This window comes from Polyodon spathula, chromosome 15 (genome assembly GCF_017654505.1).
Source record: "Polyodon spathula isolate WHYD16114869_AA chromosome 15, ASM1765450v1, whole genome shotgun sequence".
Classification (NCBI taxonomy): Eukaryota; Metazoa; Chordata; class Actinopteri; order Acipenseriformes; family Polyodontidae; genus Polyodon; species Polyodon spathula.
The window spans coordinates 33054397-33068725 of NC_054548.1; the positions used below are offsets into that span (position 1 = coordinate 33054397).

General features: G+C 40.1%; 1 protein-coding gene across 5 annotated transcripts in view; it reads left to right on the plus strand.

Moving 5' to 3' along the window:
• The window catches only part of LOC121327992 (arfaptin-2-like), a 76551-nt gene that overhangs the window by 28481 nt on the left and 33741 nt on the right, over positions 1-14329 (plus strand). For 3 of the 5 annotated variants that reach the window (XM_041272400.1, XM_041272401.1, XM_041272402.1), the window contains 2 exons: positions 888-996; positions 5101-5160. In XM_041272400.1, coding sequence (XP_041128334.1) covers positions 888-996; positions 5101-5160 — 169 coding nt within the window. The remainder of the gene's footprint in view (positions 1-887; positions 997-5100; positions 5161-14329) is intronic. The other 2 variants (XM_041272403.1, XM_041272404.1) reach the window with 1 other exon arrangement.

Consider the following 14329-nt stretch of genomic DNA (forward strand, 5'->3'; position numbering starts at 1 on the left):
AACGGTCGATTGATCTTTGAAAAAGCACAGGATCCTTAACAGTACATTTCCAGTTAAATATTAGATTTTAATTTACCGTTTTTAAACCTTTACAGCCTTAGTATTGAAATTAACAGAAGAAAGGCTTCCCAGATGTATTCCTTATGCACCTATATTTACCGAGCTTCCTGGGACATAAAAATAGCATTTGCACAACTGTATTAAGTTGATTGGGAAGAGTTCACTTGTCCTTTTGTGAAACACTTCTACTTAGAGTAAGTTGCGGGGTTCCGAAAAAATATAGCGTTGCATGTCCCCACTCGTTGCTGCAACTGTTTAAATAATGTACGTGTAATTTTATCTTTTTGTTGTTAACATCCTGACAACTTTTACACTTATAACTTTAAAGTCTGTTTCAAAGCTGTTTTCAAAATGTCCGCTCTAGTGCACTGATAGTGTAAGGATTATTGCCCACATTGTCAAACAGGTAACAGCAGTAACGTCCGTGATCCATGAGAAAAGTTATGTTTTTTTGTTTAGTTTTTTAGTGCTTTTCCTGCAGTGATTTAGAGAAGAGGACAGATCTCAAACCCCAGTGCACTAGAGTGGACATTTTGATAAGTGATTTGAAACAGACTAAGTGTAAAAAGATTTTAACGATGAAAAGAAACATGACAGGTCCATTATTTAAACATTGGGGGTGTGGATATGTGTTTTGGAACCCCGCTACTTTTTAACCCCTAGTTGTTTAAGTGAGCTTTATGATCACCTTGTCATTCCTTATTGCTTTGTGTCTAACACTGTTTTGTAGAAGTTGCACAGTGTGGTGTTTTGTGAAGCTGTGTTTGCTGTGATGGAGTCTCTCTTATCCACTGTTTTGAGCAGGTTTTTTTTTTCATTATCCACAGGACCTGCAGCAAGTAATGGTGTCAGGGCCCAACCTGAATGAGACCAGCATTGTATCGGGAGGATACGGAGGCACGGGTGAGGGGATCATTCCCACTAGCTCTATCAAAGGTACAGAAAGCCGCAACCGATTAGTTGATTGCTATTTTTTTGTTGGCATACCCACCATATTAACGAAAAAAGATTGTTTTAGAAACGGTGGATGTTACTTCTAGATTCTGGGGAAATTTAAAAAAAAAAAAAATGTAATTGAAATTAAAAAAAAAAAGAAATTGTAATTGAAGTAATTTTTATACCAGTGTGTTGGTGCAAGATCACAGAACAAATGACCGCAAACCTCTTTATATCCAAATTGCAAATTGAGTGCCTACTATAAGCCCTCTGTCACAGTTTGTCATATCTAATTGTTTCACATTTTATTTGCATTAGTTTTCCAGTAGATTATGCCTACATGTGGTTAGCTTTACAGAAACACCTGATTTTATAATGTCAGTGGCATGTAAGGCTGATCATTCCTGACCCTGATAAGCAACTGGGAGATGCAACTTTGATATATTATGAAAGAAATGTCAGTGGGGCCATATTGAAAGCTATTACAAGAAGACCGCTTAAAAGAATAACTTCACTCAACAGAATATCTATATATTGCGCCACCAGGAGGACAAGTATTTCTGTTTTACTTATTTTTAAAAGTCAAGTAAGTCTGTGAGCTTTTTACTTGTGTAAATTTATATTTACAGTACCGTGAAAAAGTATTTGTCCCGTTTGATTTTCTGCATTTTTGCATATTTTTGACACTGAATTTTATCAGATCTTCAACCAAAATCTAATATTAGATAAAAGGGACCCTGAGTGAACAAATAACACAAAATGTATTTATTTATTCAAGAAAGTTATACAACACCCAATGCCCCTATGTGAAAAAGTAACACTATGTAACACAATTTTTGTTCCTGGGTGGTAAGTGTTATTTCCTAATTGCTTATGCCTCAAAAGTATAGAAAATGGCTATTATTCCCCACAAACTTTGCTTTTGTGACCAGGACAGTGATATTTCAAAATATCACTATTTCCAATGGGAAAACGGGCAAATGTGTGTCTTTTTGTTCACGTAAAGTCTGAAAAACAACATATGAATCCAAATTAACATGTATTTATACTAAAGTAATACAAAAATGACTACAAAAGATTTAGAAGTGAGTAGTTTTTTGAGATTTATGATTATACTGTAAATACAATATAATCGTAAATCTCGAAAAAATAATCACTTCTAAATCTTTTGTAGTCATGTTTGTATTACTTTAGTATAAATACATGTTTGAAATATTACTTTCCAACGCGGTGGAGGAATTTTGGCCCACTCCTTCATGCAGAACTGCTTCAACTCAGTGACATTTGTGGGTTTTCGAGCATAATCTGCTCATTTCAGGTCCTGCCACAACATCTCAATGGGGTTTAGGTCTGGACTTTGACTAGGCCATTCCAAAACTTTAAATTTGTTCTTCTTCAACCATTCTGATGTAGACTTGCTTGTGTGTTTCGTATCATTGTCTTGCTGCATGACCCAGCTGCGCTTCAGCTTTAGCTCATGGAATTCTCAGTAGAATTCTCTGATACAGAGCAGAATTCATGGTTCCTTCAATGATGGCAAGTTGTCCAGGTCCCGATGCAGCAAAGCATCCCCAAATCATGACACTACCACCACCATGCTTGACTGTTGGTATGAGGTTCTTACTGTGGAATGTAGTGATTGGTTTTCGCCAGACATAACTGGGCCCATGTTGCCCAAAAAGTTCCACTTTTGACTCATCTGTCCATAGAACATTGTTCCAGAACTCTTGAGGATCATCCAGGAGCTTTTTGGCAAACTTGAGACGAGCATTCATGTTCTTCTTAGTGAGCAGTGGTTTCCGCCTTGCTACTCTGCCATGAATCTCATTTTTGCCCAGTGTCTTTCTGATGGTGGAGTAATGAACTGACCTTAGCCAAGGTGAGAGAGGCCTGCAGATCCTTGGATGTTGTTCTAGGGTTCTTTGTAACTTCCTGGAAGTTTTTACGTCTTGCTCTTGGAAGGATTCTGGCAGGATGGCGACTCCTGGGAAGATTCACTACTGTCCCAAACTTTCTCCATTTGGACAATATGGCTCTGACTGTGGCTGATGGAGCCCCAGAGCCTTAGAAATGGCTTTGTAACCCTTTCCAGACTGATAGGCATCAACAACTTTTTTCCGGAGGTCTTCACGAATTTCTTTTGATCGTGGCATGATGTGCACCCTGTGTGCTGACAACTTCACTCTGATGGTAAGGGCCAAAGTTAGCCAGATTTATATTGGGCAGGGCTGGCCCAAATCAGGCCTGATTGTTAACCAAAATATTCGAACAGCTGACCCTAATTATCCCTTTAATTGTGTTGGGTCAACTAGGGGGGCAATAACTTTTTCACACCTGAAGATTGCATGTTTGATTGCACACCTAACAGATGAAAGAAGCACCAAACTCTGTGTGTGTGTGTGTGTGTGTGTGTGTGTGTATAATATTTTATAAGGTAGAAAAAAAATTCAAGTTACGAAATGAAAAATAAACTGCCTTACTGAAATACAATAACTGGCATTGTTTTATTTCTAGTTTTGTAACCTTCAGGTTTTTTATCTCCTTTTGAAAAATGCAATATACTCTTCGGAGTAAAATCAGCCCCGTTATCTGAAGAGACATGCAGGTGACGCATAGAAGTAACGTAATGTGGACGATTATTGTCATTTTTGGTTACTGTTGATGAATATGTTGAAAATAATGCATTTGTACAGGCCGTTATTTTAAGACTTTTTACAGATACAGATGATATTAATTCTGGAGGAGCTTCATGCACTTTCTATGTCCTATGTCTTATCCGCAGAAATTTGTGCCTGATCGCCTTTGATCTTTCTCTTTCTATGTCCTATCCGCAGACATTTGTGTCTGATCATCTCTGATCTTCCTCTTTCTGTGTCCTATCTGCAGACATTTGTGCTTGATCGATTCTGATTTTTCTTTTTTCTTTGTCCTATCCGCACACGTGTCAGATCGCCTCTGATTTTTCTGCAGGGCACCATATCACATATTACACAGTTATGTGGCTTGGTAAGATTTTCAGCATTGGTGTTTATTGGTGTTGACTGTGTTCTATGTACATCAATGATTTTAAATTGATTTTTAATTTGTCAACATTCACCTGAAATTTATGTTCGTTTTTTACCACAAGAAACTCCAATTTTACATAGTGCTTCTTTGGCCTGAGCCATGCAAGAACTCTTTATAACATGACATAAGTAAGCTTACAGTGGATAAACAGACAAATACAGATTCAATAAAGCTGGGAATTAATTACAATTAAAGTGTAGCCTAAAAATCAAGCTGCAGTAAGAAAAAGAAAAAAAGCAACTGAAAGCTATTTTGTAAAAATAAGTTTGTTTTTAATTGTGTTGCTGAGTTACAATCTAGTGGGAAGGTATGTCCTGTTTTACCAAATATATATGATCATTCCTAAATACTGGGGATGCAGAATTTTAGCTATTACCTTTTAATTGTTTTGTAAAATGTTGTGTGATGCTGATAGTATTCTGTTAATTACCTATTTTAAGCACTGTTTTGTAAATAGGTCTTTGAGTGCTAATGTCCGCGAATGATACCGTGTTGAATGAATAAGCTGAGGCAGCAAACGCATGGCTTGTCCATAGTTAATTATTTGATATGCAAATATGTGCTTTTATTGCATCATTGTGCCCTACACGGCTTGTTCCAAAACTCAGCACTGTGCATTGGCTATATAAGCCATAGCATGTGGAAATACAAGCAACTACATGTATTGTTTTTATATTTCCTTAGCACAAGGTCTAGCACACAATTAATAATCCTTGTTCAACAACCGTTTTTATTCAGGACACAGTGTGTGCTGAGGATATTTAACTTGACTGAAGATCAGATTAGTGATCGTTGTTAACCCATCCCTTTGTCTTTTGTTGTCACCACTTTGTTCACCAATGCTGTGTTTATGGTGCGTTCAGGTTTTCTAACATCAATGTGAGTTGTACTTTCTGACAGTTGTTTTTATTTGTACATTTAACTTTGTTATTTTTAAGGTCTGCCCCCTTCATTAAGCTAAAAAAATAAGACGGTGATTCACTTTATCACTTCTGCTATAAATAGCCAAATTAGTAAATATAAACACATTCTTTTTAGGACCTGGGATCTGCTACAACCCATCCATTCTGGGCAGACACATCCACCTGCAGGGACAAGGTAGCAAACTATCCTCTGTTAACTCTCTCTTATTAACTCCTTGCTGCTGAGTGCTTACATTTCAGAGAACGGTATGCCTTTTCTCTTTAATATGTTATTCTTCTTACGAGGGGACTGGTAAAATTAATCTCAACAGCTAGTTTAACGCACTAGTCCACAGCCACACAATACCATAAGATTTCATATATCCACTGGCAGAGGACGAGCTGCCTAATCTCTCCTCTGCCAGAAACAAAACAATAACAATAACAAGGTTTGCTGTAGAGCGATGAGGAGAAACAGTTCCTTCTGGTTTTACCTCCCTAACGCAAGGGAGCACCTGAGCAAATGCAGTGCTCCCTTCGGAGTCCCCAGTGAAGACCGGCCTACTTCACAAAGCCAGGACGTGAACAGTGCCTGGGTTTTTCAGTCCCTATTGCGCATTGTTTAGCTTGGACTTTTTTGTATAATTTTTTCATAGCACATTTAGGGGTACATGTACTAAGTTGGGCCATCACAGCGCAAACATACCGCTATTTGCAAATTGTCATAACAAACAGTTGAAAATGCAAAGTGCACATTTTGTTATGTTTACTAAGAAAAAATATGTTAATGAAGAGAGCAGCAGTATACTCATTTAAAATGTTATTTGTGTCATCTTAGTGAGATCTCTAGCGAGAGTTGTGCAACATTTTTTCAAATAAAATGGTTTGTTGCAGCAGAGAGTGCCCGAAGGATAACATCTACACGTGCAAGTTCAAGAATCAAAATAACATTGTTTTTGTTAAAATGTAAACGTCATCTGTACATTGCATTGTTCTGTCTTCATTTTGCCTATTTTAATACTGTTTATATATATATATATATATATATATATATATATATATATATATATATATATATATATATGCATATATAATAAATAAAAACAGCCAGTCAAATTTAGGGATAGTCTCAGGTATCACCCCCTGGTTGGAAGTCCGGGGATTTTTGAAATATTAATATATCCATCGGGGTCCAGTGAGATGGCTGTACAAACAAGACTGTATTCCTCCCACAGTCAAATTTTTGGCATGTTATTTTAGCGTGTTTGGTAAATGTCAAGAGTTACTCCAAAATTTATACTTAGCGCTGACGCGACTTTATGTGTTTTCACAAAAACCCATGTGACGTTGTAATGCAACAGTAGGGTTTATATTTAGACATGTCATCCGAGATGTCATATGTCCATGTCACCTACCACAGTGGGTAGGGGCACACTTTCTTTTTACTGTTTAAAACATGCTTTCAGAAGTTCTTAACAAATTGATATTTTTGTGAATTTCTGCAGGAATGACCAGAATTACATATTAATTTAAGGCTAAAGCACAAATTAGAACTGTGGCTGCAAGGCATTCGTTAAAATGATGCTAACGTTGCATTTGTTTAGTACATTTCACGCTACACTTGGTTTGCATGTGGTTTGCAACGATTGCGACAGACGCAACACTTTAGTACATCTACCCCTTATTGTTTTTGTGTACCATCTTTTATAATATCACCCACTTCTTAGGATATCTTGAAACAAAACTCCCTCTCTACAGCAGCTACTGCATAGTGTAATATTTCTTAATACTTGTCGTTTTAAGGTTTAGCTTAAGTGTTCTATTAGAGTGCATGACTGAGTGATACATGCAGAGGGTACCCAGCTTTCAGTATTTTCAGCTTCCTTGTTTATGGTGAATTGGTTATAACTAAGGCTTCTGTTTTTTGGTTTTTATTCATTTAATTTCAGTCCTTTTAAAGATTTTAAACTTAAATTGTCCCCCCCTGTTTCTACTTTGTTCCAGGCTAAATAGATTCAGTTATTTCAGCCTTACTTTGTAGCGTAGTCCTTTTAAGACCAGGGTTTAGCCTGGTTGGTCTTTGTTGGACTCTCAAAGTCCAGGCGGAGAGAGGGTGGTGGCCTATTACAGCCAGTCCCTCAACAAGACAGAGTTACGGTACTGCGTGACCCGGAGGAAACTAGCAGTGGTCATGCCGGTCTGGCATTTCCGGAACTACCTGTATGGCCTTCCCTTCACCATCCGGACAATCCGCACTGCAGTGGCTCCTGACCTTCAAGGAGCCGGAGGTGCAGGCCTCCCGCTGGATTAAGCCACTCCAGCCCTTCCACTAGAAGATCCAGCACCGGGCTGAGGCTCGCCACGCCAATGTGGACACCCTGCCCAGCAACCATTGCCCTAAGAGAGTGGCCCGGGAGAGATAGAAGAGGGCCATGACCGGGAACCGAGCCAGGAAGCATCGGTGAGTGGTGCCAGGTTAGTCGCTTGCTGGGATATGACCACTGAAGAGTGGAGGTGGCAGCAGGGAGAGGATCCTGACCTTTTCCCGGCCTACAGTGGCAAGTGATCCAGCAGTGGTGGACCAGCAGCGGTTCCCCAGCCATGAAGGGCCAATGGAAGGAGCCAGATACAGGAGAGGTGAGAGAGCAGGTGGTGGTCCCTCAGGTAATATGTGATGACATGCTGAAGGCCCATCCTGGCACTGGGCACTTTGGGGTCACTAAAACCCTGCACAGAGTTTGACAGGGGTTTTAATTGGGACAGCCCGAAAAGGACCACTCGGTTGCACGCCCCCCTCCAGCAGTTTCCTGTCGGCGGACCCATGGAGAGGGTTGGGATCGACATCTTGGGTCTCTTCCTCTGCTCAGACAAGCGGAACCGATATGTCCTGGTAGCCCTCGACTACCTACAAAATGGCCTGAAGCCTATGTGCTGCCTGACCAAGAGGCGGAAACGGTGGCTGAAGCACTGCTGGAGGGGTTTTTCAGACGATTCGAGGTCCCCCAAGATTCCATAGTGATCAGGGATGGGACTTTGAGTTGAGGGTATTCGAAGAGATGTTCTGATGGCTGGGTATGTGCAAGACGTGGACGACCCCTCTTCACCCATAGTGATGGATTGGTTGCGCGGTGTAACTGGAACACCCAACTGCTCCTCGTCCTCCTGGCCTGCCGCTCTGCAGAACAGGACTCCCCCTCCTGCACCCCCGCGCTCTTGATGTTGGGCTGGGAACCCCTGCTGAGATGGTGTTTGGCCAGCCACCGGACCAGAGTATGCCAGGCTGTTGCAGGACTGTCTGGAGTTGGCCCACAGCTTCACCTCAAACCAATTACAGGCTACAGGTTGCCAGCAGAAAAGAAACTACCACACCAGGGCACAAGGGAGGCAGCTCACAGAGTGGGAGTTGGTCTGGATATACAGCCCCCAACGGAAGTGGACAGCAACTGGTTAGGACCTTGCCAGGTCTTGGAGCACATCATGGAGGTTGTATGCCAGATTCAGCTGTCACCCAGAGGACAGAAAATACATAGCAAATATTTTGCTTTCAACAATCAGTGTTGTTCAAGAAACAATATGCTTTTTGTTAGTACTTTGTCAGGATTTTTAATGGTAAGACTGTAGTGAAAAAGAGGGCTACATAAATTAATTGCAGTCACTCACTTTGCTAAAATCGTTAATGCATAACAATCGACAATAACATGGTTACACACCATATTCATTTCTGAGTAAAGGGGCTAACATGGGAGAAACCTCGGCCTTGTTTGTATTCACTACTGACAATGGAAGTTTTACACATGTTTGTTGTTCAATATGATTGTGAATACGATTTGTTTAAAATTTAAGTTACACTAAAGCTTTCCTGCCATCTGGCTGCTTCACGTATATTGGAACCAAATTGCCTTCATAACCTAGCTAATTATTAAACTATCCAGTTTCTCTAAACAGCGGTTTTCAAACTAGGGTACGTGTACCCCTGGGGGTACCCGAGCGCTCCTCAGGGGATACGCGAGAAAAATCCTGTAATGGCAGACAACAGATATTTTTTTTTTTTTTTTACCACAGTGTAGTACTTTGCGACTTAGCAATCTAATTAACAATGCTGAATCAACTTTCAAATAAAACCACAACCGTACTGGTGTACGTTTCATTTCTGTTGGACGAGGTTAATTACAAACACCCAACCGGCTGCTGACAGTGAGTGAGTGTTGAGCGCACACAAGGCTAAATTACATTTTTAAATAGAAATCCGTTTAATCTGTGTGTTTTTTTTTTTTTTTTTTTTTTTTTATAATTTTATGTTTTTTTGAATAACAGTATTATTGAGTTTAGCAGGCAGCTCTAAGCCACCCTACTTAGACAGAGAAATCACTGTGCTGGAGCTAGAGTGTACACGACTATGTTATCTTTACTTGCAATGCTTTATGGGCCTGATCTTTGTGCAATCCCCTCACTAAATTTGTGCCTCGCAAAAAAATAGTGCTTTGGCATGAGAGAGATTCCAAAACGGCACAAAGCATTTGCGAGACATTGGAATATAGCAGTTTTTTGAGCAATTCACAAATATGTTTGTGCCTCACAAAACCATCTGCGCATTCACTACCAATATAGCAACTGTACACAACAGCCAAGCGAGAATGCAGAATGATGGACAGTCACCATTAGTAATGCGACAAGCTGCTATCATTGGTGTTGCCACAGTATGTACCTATATGACAGCAGAAGAGACCACACAATATATCATGCACACATACATACGGACCATTCAAATACACAACTGACTCCATAGCTAGGCACCAAGTTTTCAAATTAATGAACTGATAACGCCACTGTTTTATTCATGGACAGTTTTATTGACTGTGGACTTTAAAGGCCAGCTGATCTGACATAGCTCTTTTTTTGAAGTAAAATAAAAAAAAAAAAAGGCTTTGAATACTGTCTTTTTTTTCTGAATGATTTATTTTTTATATGTCGTGCCGTGACAGTTTACTGCGGTAGCACACTCGTAACATTTGTAAATATAATGAGTTCATTCACCTGCAAAGTAAACGTCAATCAAGCATTTTTATATACACTATACACAGAAATGTGTTATGTTTTTCATTCTAGTCACCCATTTGGACATCATGAATCAGCTCAGTTTGTAAGGTTGAGTGTCGCTGGAATGGATTTTTTTCGGTATGCCATTGTTTTATTAAAGAATAATAATTAATTCTAAATGCTCTCCTAAAATGTTAATTGTAGCCTACTATGATTTCTCAATAAATGAATAGTGTCTGTACAATTAGCAACATCGACATTCAGCAGACTGGACAGCTGCATAAAAATGGCCACAAGATGGGTGTATGACGTATTTGTACAACTAATTTACAAATGTGTGGCAACACACAGCAAAGATAACAGGCAGGACCCCCCTCCCCTCTTCATCCTTCTCTGTCTTATTTTCCATACTTTGATGGTACACGTTGGATGCCGATATGCCTGTGGAGCAGTGAAGAACACATATAACTGTATATGTAATTACGCTACTGCTGTCCATCATATCAATACAGTGATAAAACACATAACTGATCTGCCCATCCGGTGTGTGTGGATGGGGGGATCGGGGTTCTGACCTACCGTTTGTACTATTGTACCCAACTCCAGAGTGGACTGTTACTCCGACACTATTTGAGCCAGCGGTGCACAGTTATTGGAACTAGCGCATCGCAGTTATCGCGCAGATATTGGTATATTCAGACGAATTAGGGCTTTCTAATTGTTTCTATTTATCGATGCATTACCATATGCTAATAGGACCGCATTAAAAGGAACAAAAGGAAGGCAGTGTGCTGGACAGAGGTGAGTACATGTTTCCACACTCAACTATTGGGCATGGGAATACTCTATAAATGTCACTATGATATTAACATGTTATATATGTTATGGAAACCAAAAAAAAGAAGCTTATTGCTTGTATGTTTTTGCCGCAAATTGGCTATGGTGATGCAATTTATAGGTTTGCATCACCATCAACTTTAGGTAAACTGGACTTGCTATATCATGCATATTTGACGTACATTACAAATACAAGATTTAATACTCATCATTGTATATTATACGATTTGGTAGGCTGGACTTTGGCTTTATGCAGGTTGAAGCTGATATATTCTGGTATATAAGGCTATTCAATGTAAATTATATGAATGTACTTATTTAAATGAATACCTTATATCGTCCCATAGTAACCACAGCCTCAGATCTCATTCTTTTAAAATACCAAATGTGCGTACTGAGGCTAGTAAAGGATCCTTTGCTTATTATGCCCCAAGGTCCTGGAATGAGTTCCAGTCCAAACTAAAGCTGCAGACCCAGACATCTTTATTGCAATTTAAGAGTAAACTGCATGATTTTGTATCAGTTTAATGTCTCATTGTACTCCCTGAAATGAAAGCATAGAACAAATAAACAATTGGAGATAAAAAAGAAATCATGGAATCGTTTTGTTTAACAAAATGTAATCTAAATTTTTGACTCATCAAAGTAGCCATCTTTTGCAGATATAACAGCCGAACACACTCGTGGCATTCTTTCTACAATGGAAATCAAATATTGTTTGGAAAGTTCTTCCCCACACTGTTGCAGAATTTCCCACAAATGTGTTGCACTTGTAGGTTGCTTTGCTTTCACCCTTCTGTCCAGTTCATCCCAAACCAGCTCGATGGGGTTTAAGTCTGGAGACTGTGCTGGCCATTCCATGATTTGAAGCCTACCGTCTTGTTCTTTTCTTCTAAGGTAGTTCTGACATAGCCTGGAGGTGTGTTTTGGGTCATTATCTTGCTGTAGGATGAACCCCTGACCAACTAGACGTATACCAGGGGGTATTGCATGGCTCTGCAAAATGCTGTGGTAGCCGTTTTGATTCAGGGTGCCACTCACTCTGTGCAAGTCACCGACTCTGGATCCAGCAAAAGAGCCCCAGACCATCACGCTTCCTCCTCCATGTTTGACAGTTGGTGTCACACACCGAGAAACCATCCTTTCGCCTACTGGACGGCGTACAAAAACCCTGCGTGATGAACCGAAGATTTCAAATTTTGATTCATTGGTCCATAAGACCTTCTTCCGGTCTTTAGTAGTCCACTGGTGGTGCTTCATGGCCCAGGCAAGCCTCTTTTTCTTATTTTGCCATCTTAGCAATGGCTTTCTTACTGCCACTCGACATGTCAAACCTGCAGCTCAAAGTCTTCTCTTCACAGTTGAAACTGAGACTTGCTTACTTCGACCAGTGTTAAGCTGTGCTTGAAGCTGTTGTCCTGTGAGCCGCCTATCACGCAAGCTGTTGACTCTCAGAAACTTGTCTTCTGATTCTGTTGTGGCTTTGGGTCTGCCAGACCTCTTCCTATCAGAGCTTCCTCCAGTTTCCAAGTGCCTTTTGATGGTGTAGGAAACTACTCACCGACACCTTGGCTTCCTTTGCAATTTCTCTAAAGGAAAGACCTACACTTTTAAGGGTTGTGATGGTCTGTCTGTCTTCCTTTGTTAATTGCCTTTTTTGTACTCCATTATGTTAGCAATATACTACTTCCTGCATTACAATACTGTCCAAATAATGCTTGAGGTTGTAGTAACAGTCTGTTCCAACACAGCAGAACAGCTGTAAGTTGTTAACCCATTACTTGTTCCCTGAAAAAGGCCTTTTTGTATAACTCTGAAATGTACATTATTTTTCAGTTTTTGGTAACTTAAACTTTCTTTTTTTTTTTTTTTTTTAACAGTAAGCAGTTTACCGCTTACCTTTGTACCATTTCAGGTTATTCACTGGACTTGAACTGCTTAAATTTCAATATAAACTGGAAAAATGGGGGTGTTCTAAAACTTTTGACCGTGTGTGTGTGTGTGTGTGTGTGTGTGTGTGTGTGTGTGTGTGTGTGTGTGTGTGTGTATATATGTGTATATATATATATATATATATATATATATATATATATATATAGTGTGGAAGGGTGGTGGGTAATTCACTGACACAGGAGACAGACAGGTGGATTTGGCAACAACGCACAGGTGCCCAGTTTTATTTTGGGGTGCTCTTTTTCTTTTAGCCCGCAGAGGACGCTGTTAGTCCGTGGTCTGCTTACCAACGATGGTAAACAGAACCACGGGAATACCAAGCGATGGTACACAATACCAGCACACTTTAAGGTGCTTCGAAACAATAATTCAAAACAGAAGGCACAAAGAAACAGGGAAAATAAAACAGTAACAAAACTACAAAGAAAAGGTGCTGCACTTGACAGCTATATCCCGGCTGCCGTTATCCGTGTGATACGGATCACCGGCTAACTAGCCTGCTCCGTTACAATACTCTGGGGTCTGCCCAAGGGTTCCCCGCTCTCACTGTCTCGCTGTGAAACTCTGTTTTCTCCCGGCTGATTCTCGGTCCTGGACCAGAGCTTCCGCACTCTCGGCGCATCTAAATGGGCAGACCTGAGGAAACAGCAGAGCGTTAACTTATAGGGCTACAATCTCCAAGACTTGCCTCTCAGCCATTCAGAGAGGGGGAAAAGTCCACACACCCACTTTCCCACCTCCCCGTGTCACTGCCATGACTCACAGGCGGTTGTTGGACGACTGCCACCCTCTTCCTGCAGCACTGTGAATGCGTCAGCAGAGTCAGCACAGATCTCCCCCTGCTACACTACATATATATATATATATATATATATATATATATATATATATATATATATATATATATATATACACACACACACATATACACACACACATATATACACACACACATACACACAGTACCAGTCAAAAGTTTCAGTACACTTGCTTTTCATAATTGACAGTGTTTTACGTCGTATACTGTACGTTTCTGTAAATACTTGAAAATGAAAACACATGTTACAATATGCAAAACAAAACATAAGGAGTATCAAAGCAATGTTCAAGAAAATTGAAAATTGTCTCAAATCTTGGATTCCTCAAAATAGCCACCCTTTGCCTTAATAATAGCCTCACAAACACGAGGCATTCGGTTAACAAGTTTCAACAGGAAATCACCCGACATGTCTTCCCAGCTCTTCTTCAGCAGTTCCCAGAGATGTAGGGCACTTATGGGTAGCTTTGCATTGACTCTTCTGTCCAGTTTGTCCCATACAAGTTCTTTAGGATTGAGGTCTCAAGACTGGGCAGGCCAGGTCATTAGCTTGAGTTGTCCTTCACATTCCTTCTTCACCAGATAGTTCTTGCACAACTTTGATGTGTGTTTCGGGTCATTATCTTGCTGTAGAATGAAGGACTGTCCAACTAGCCGTAATCCTGATGGAATGGCATGCCTCTGAAGTATTCTATGATAGCCATGCTGGTTGAGCTTACCA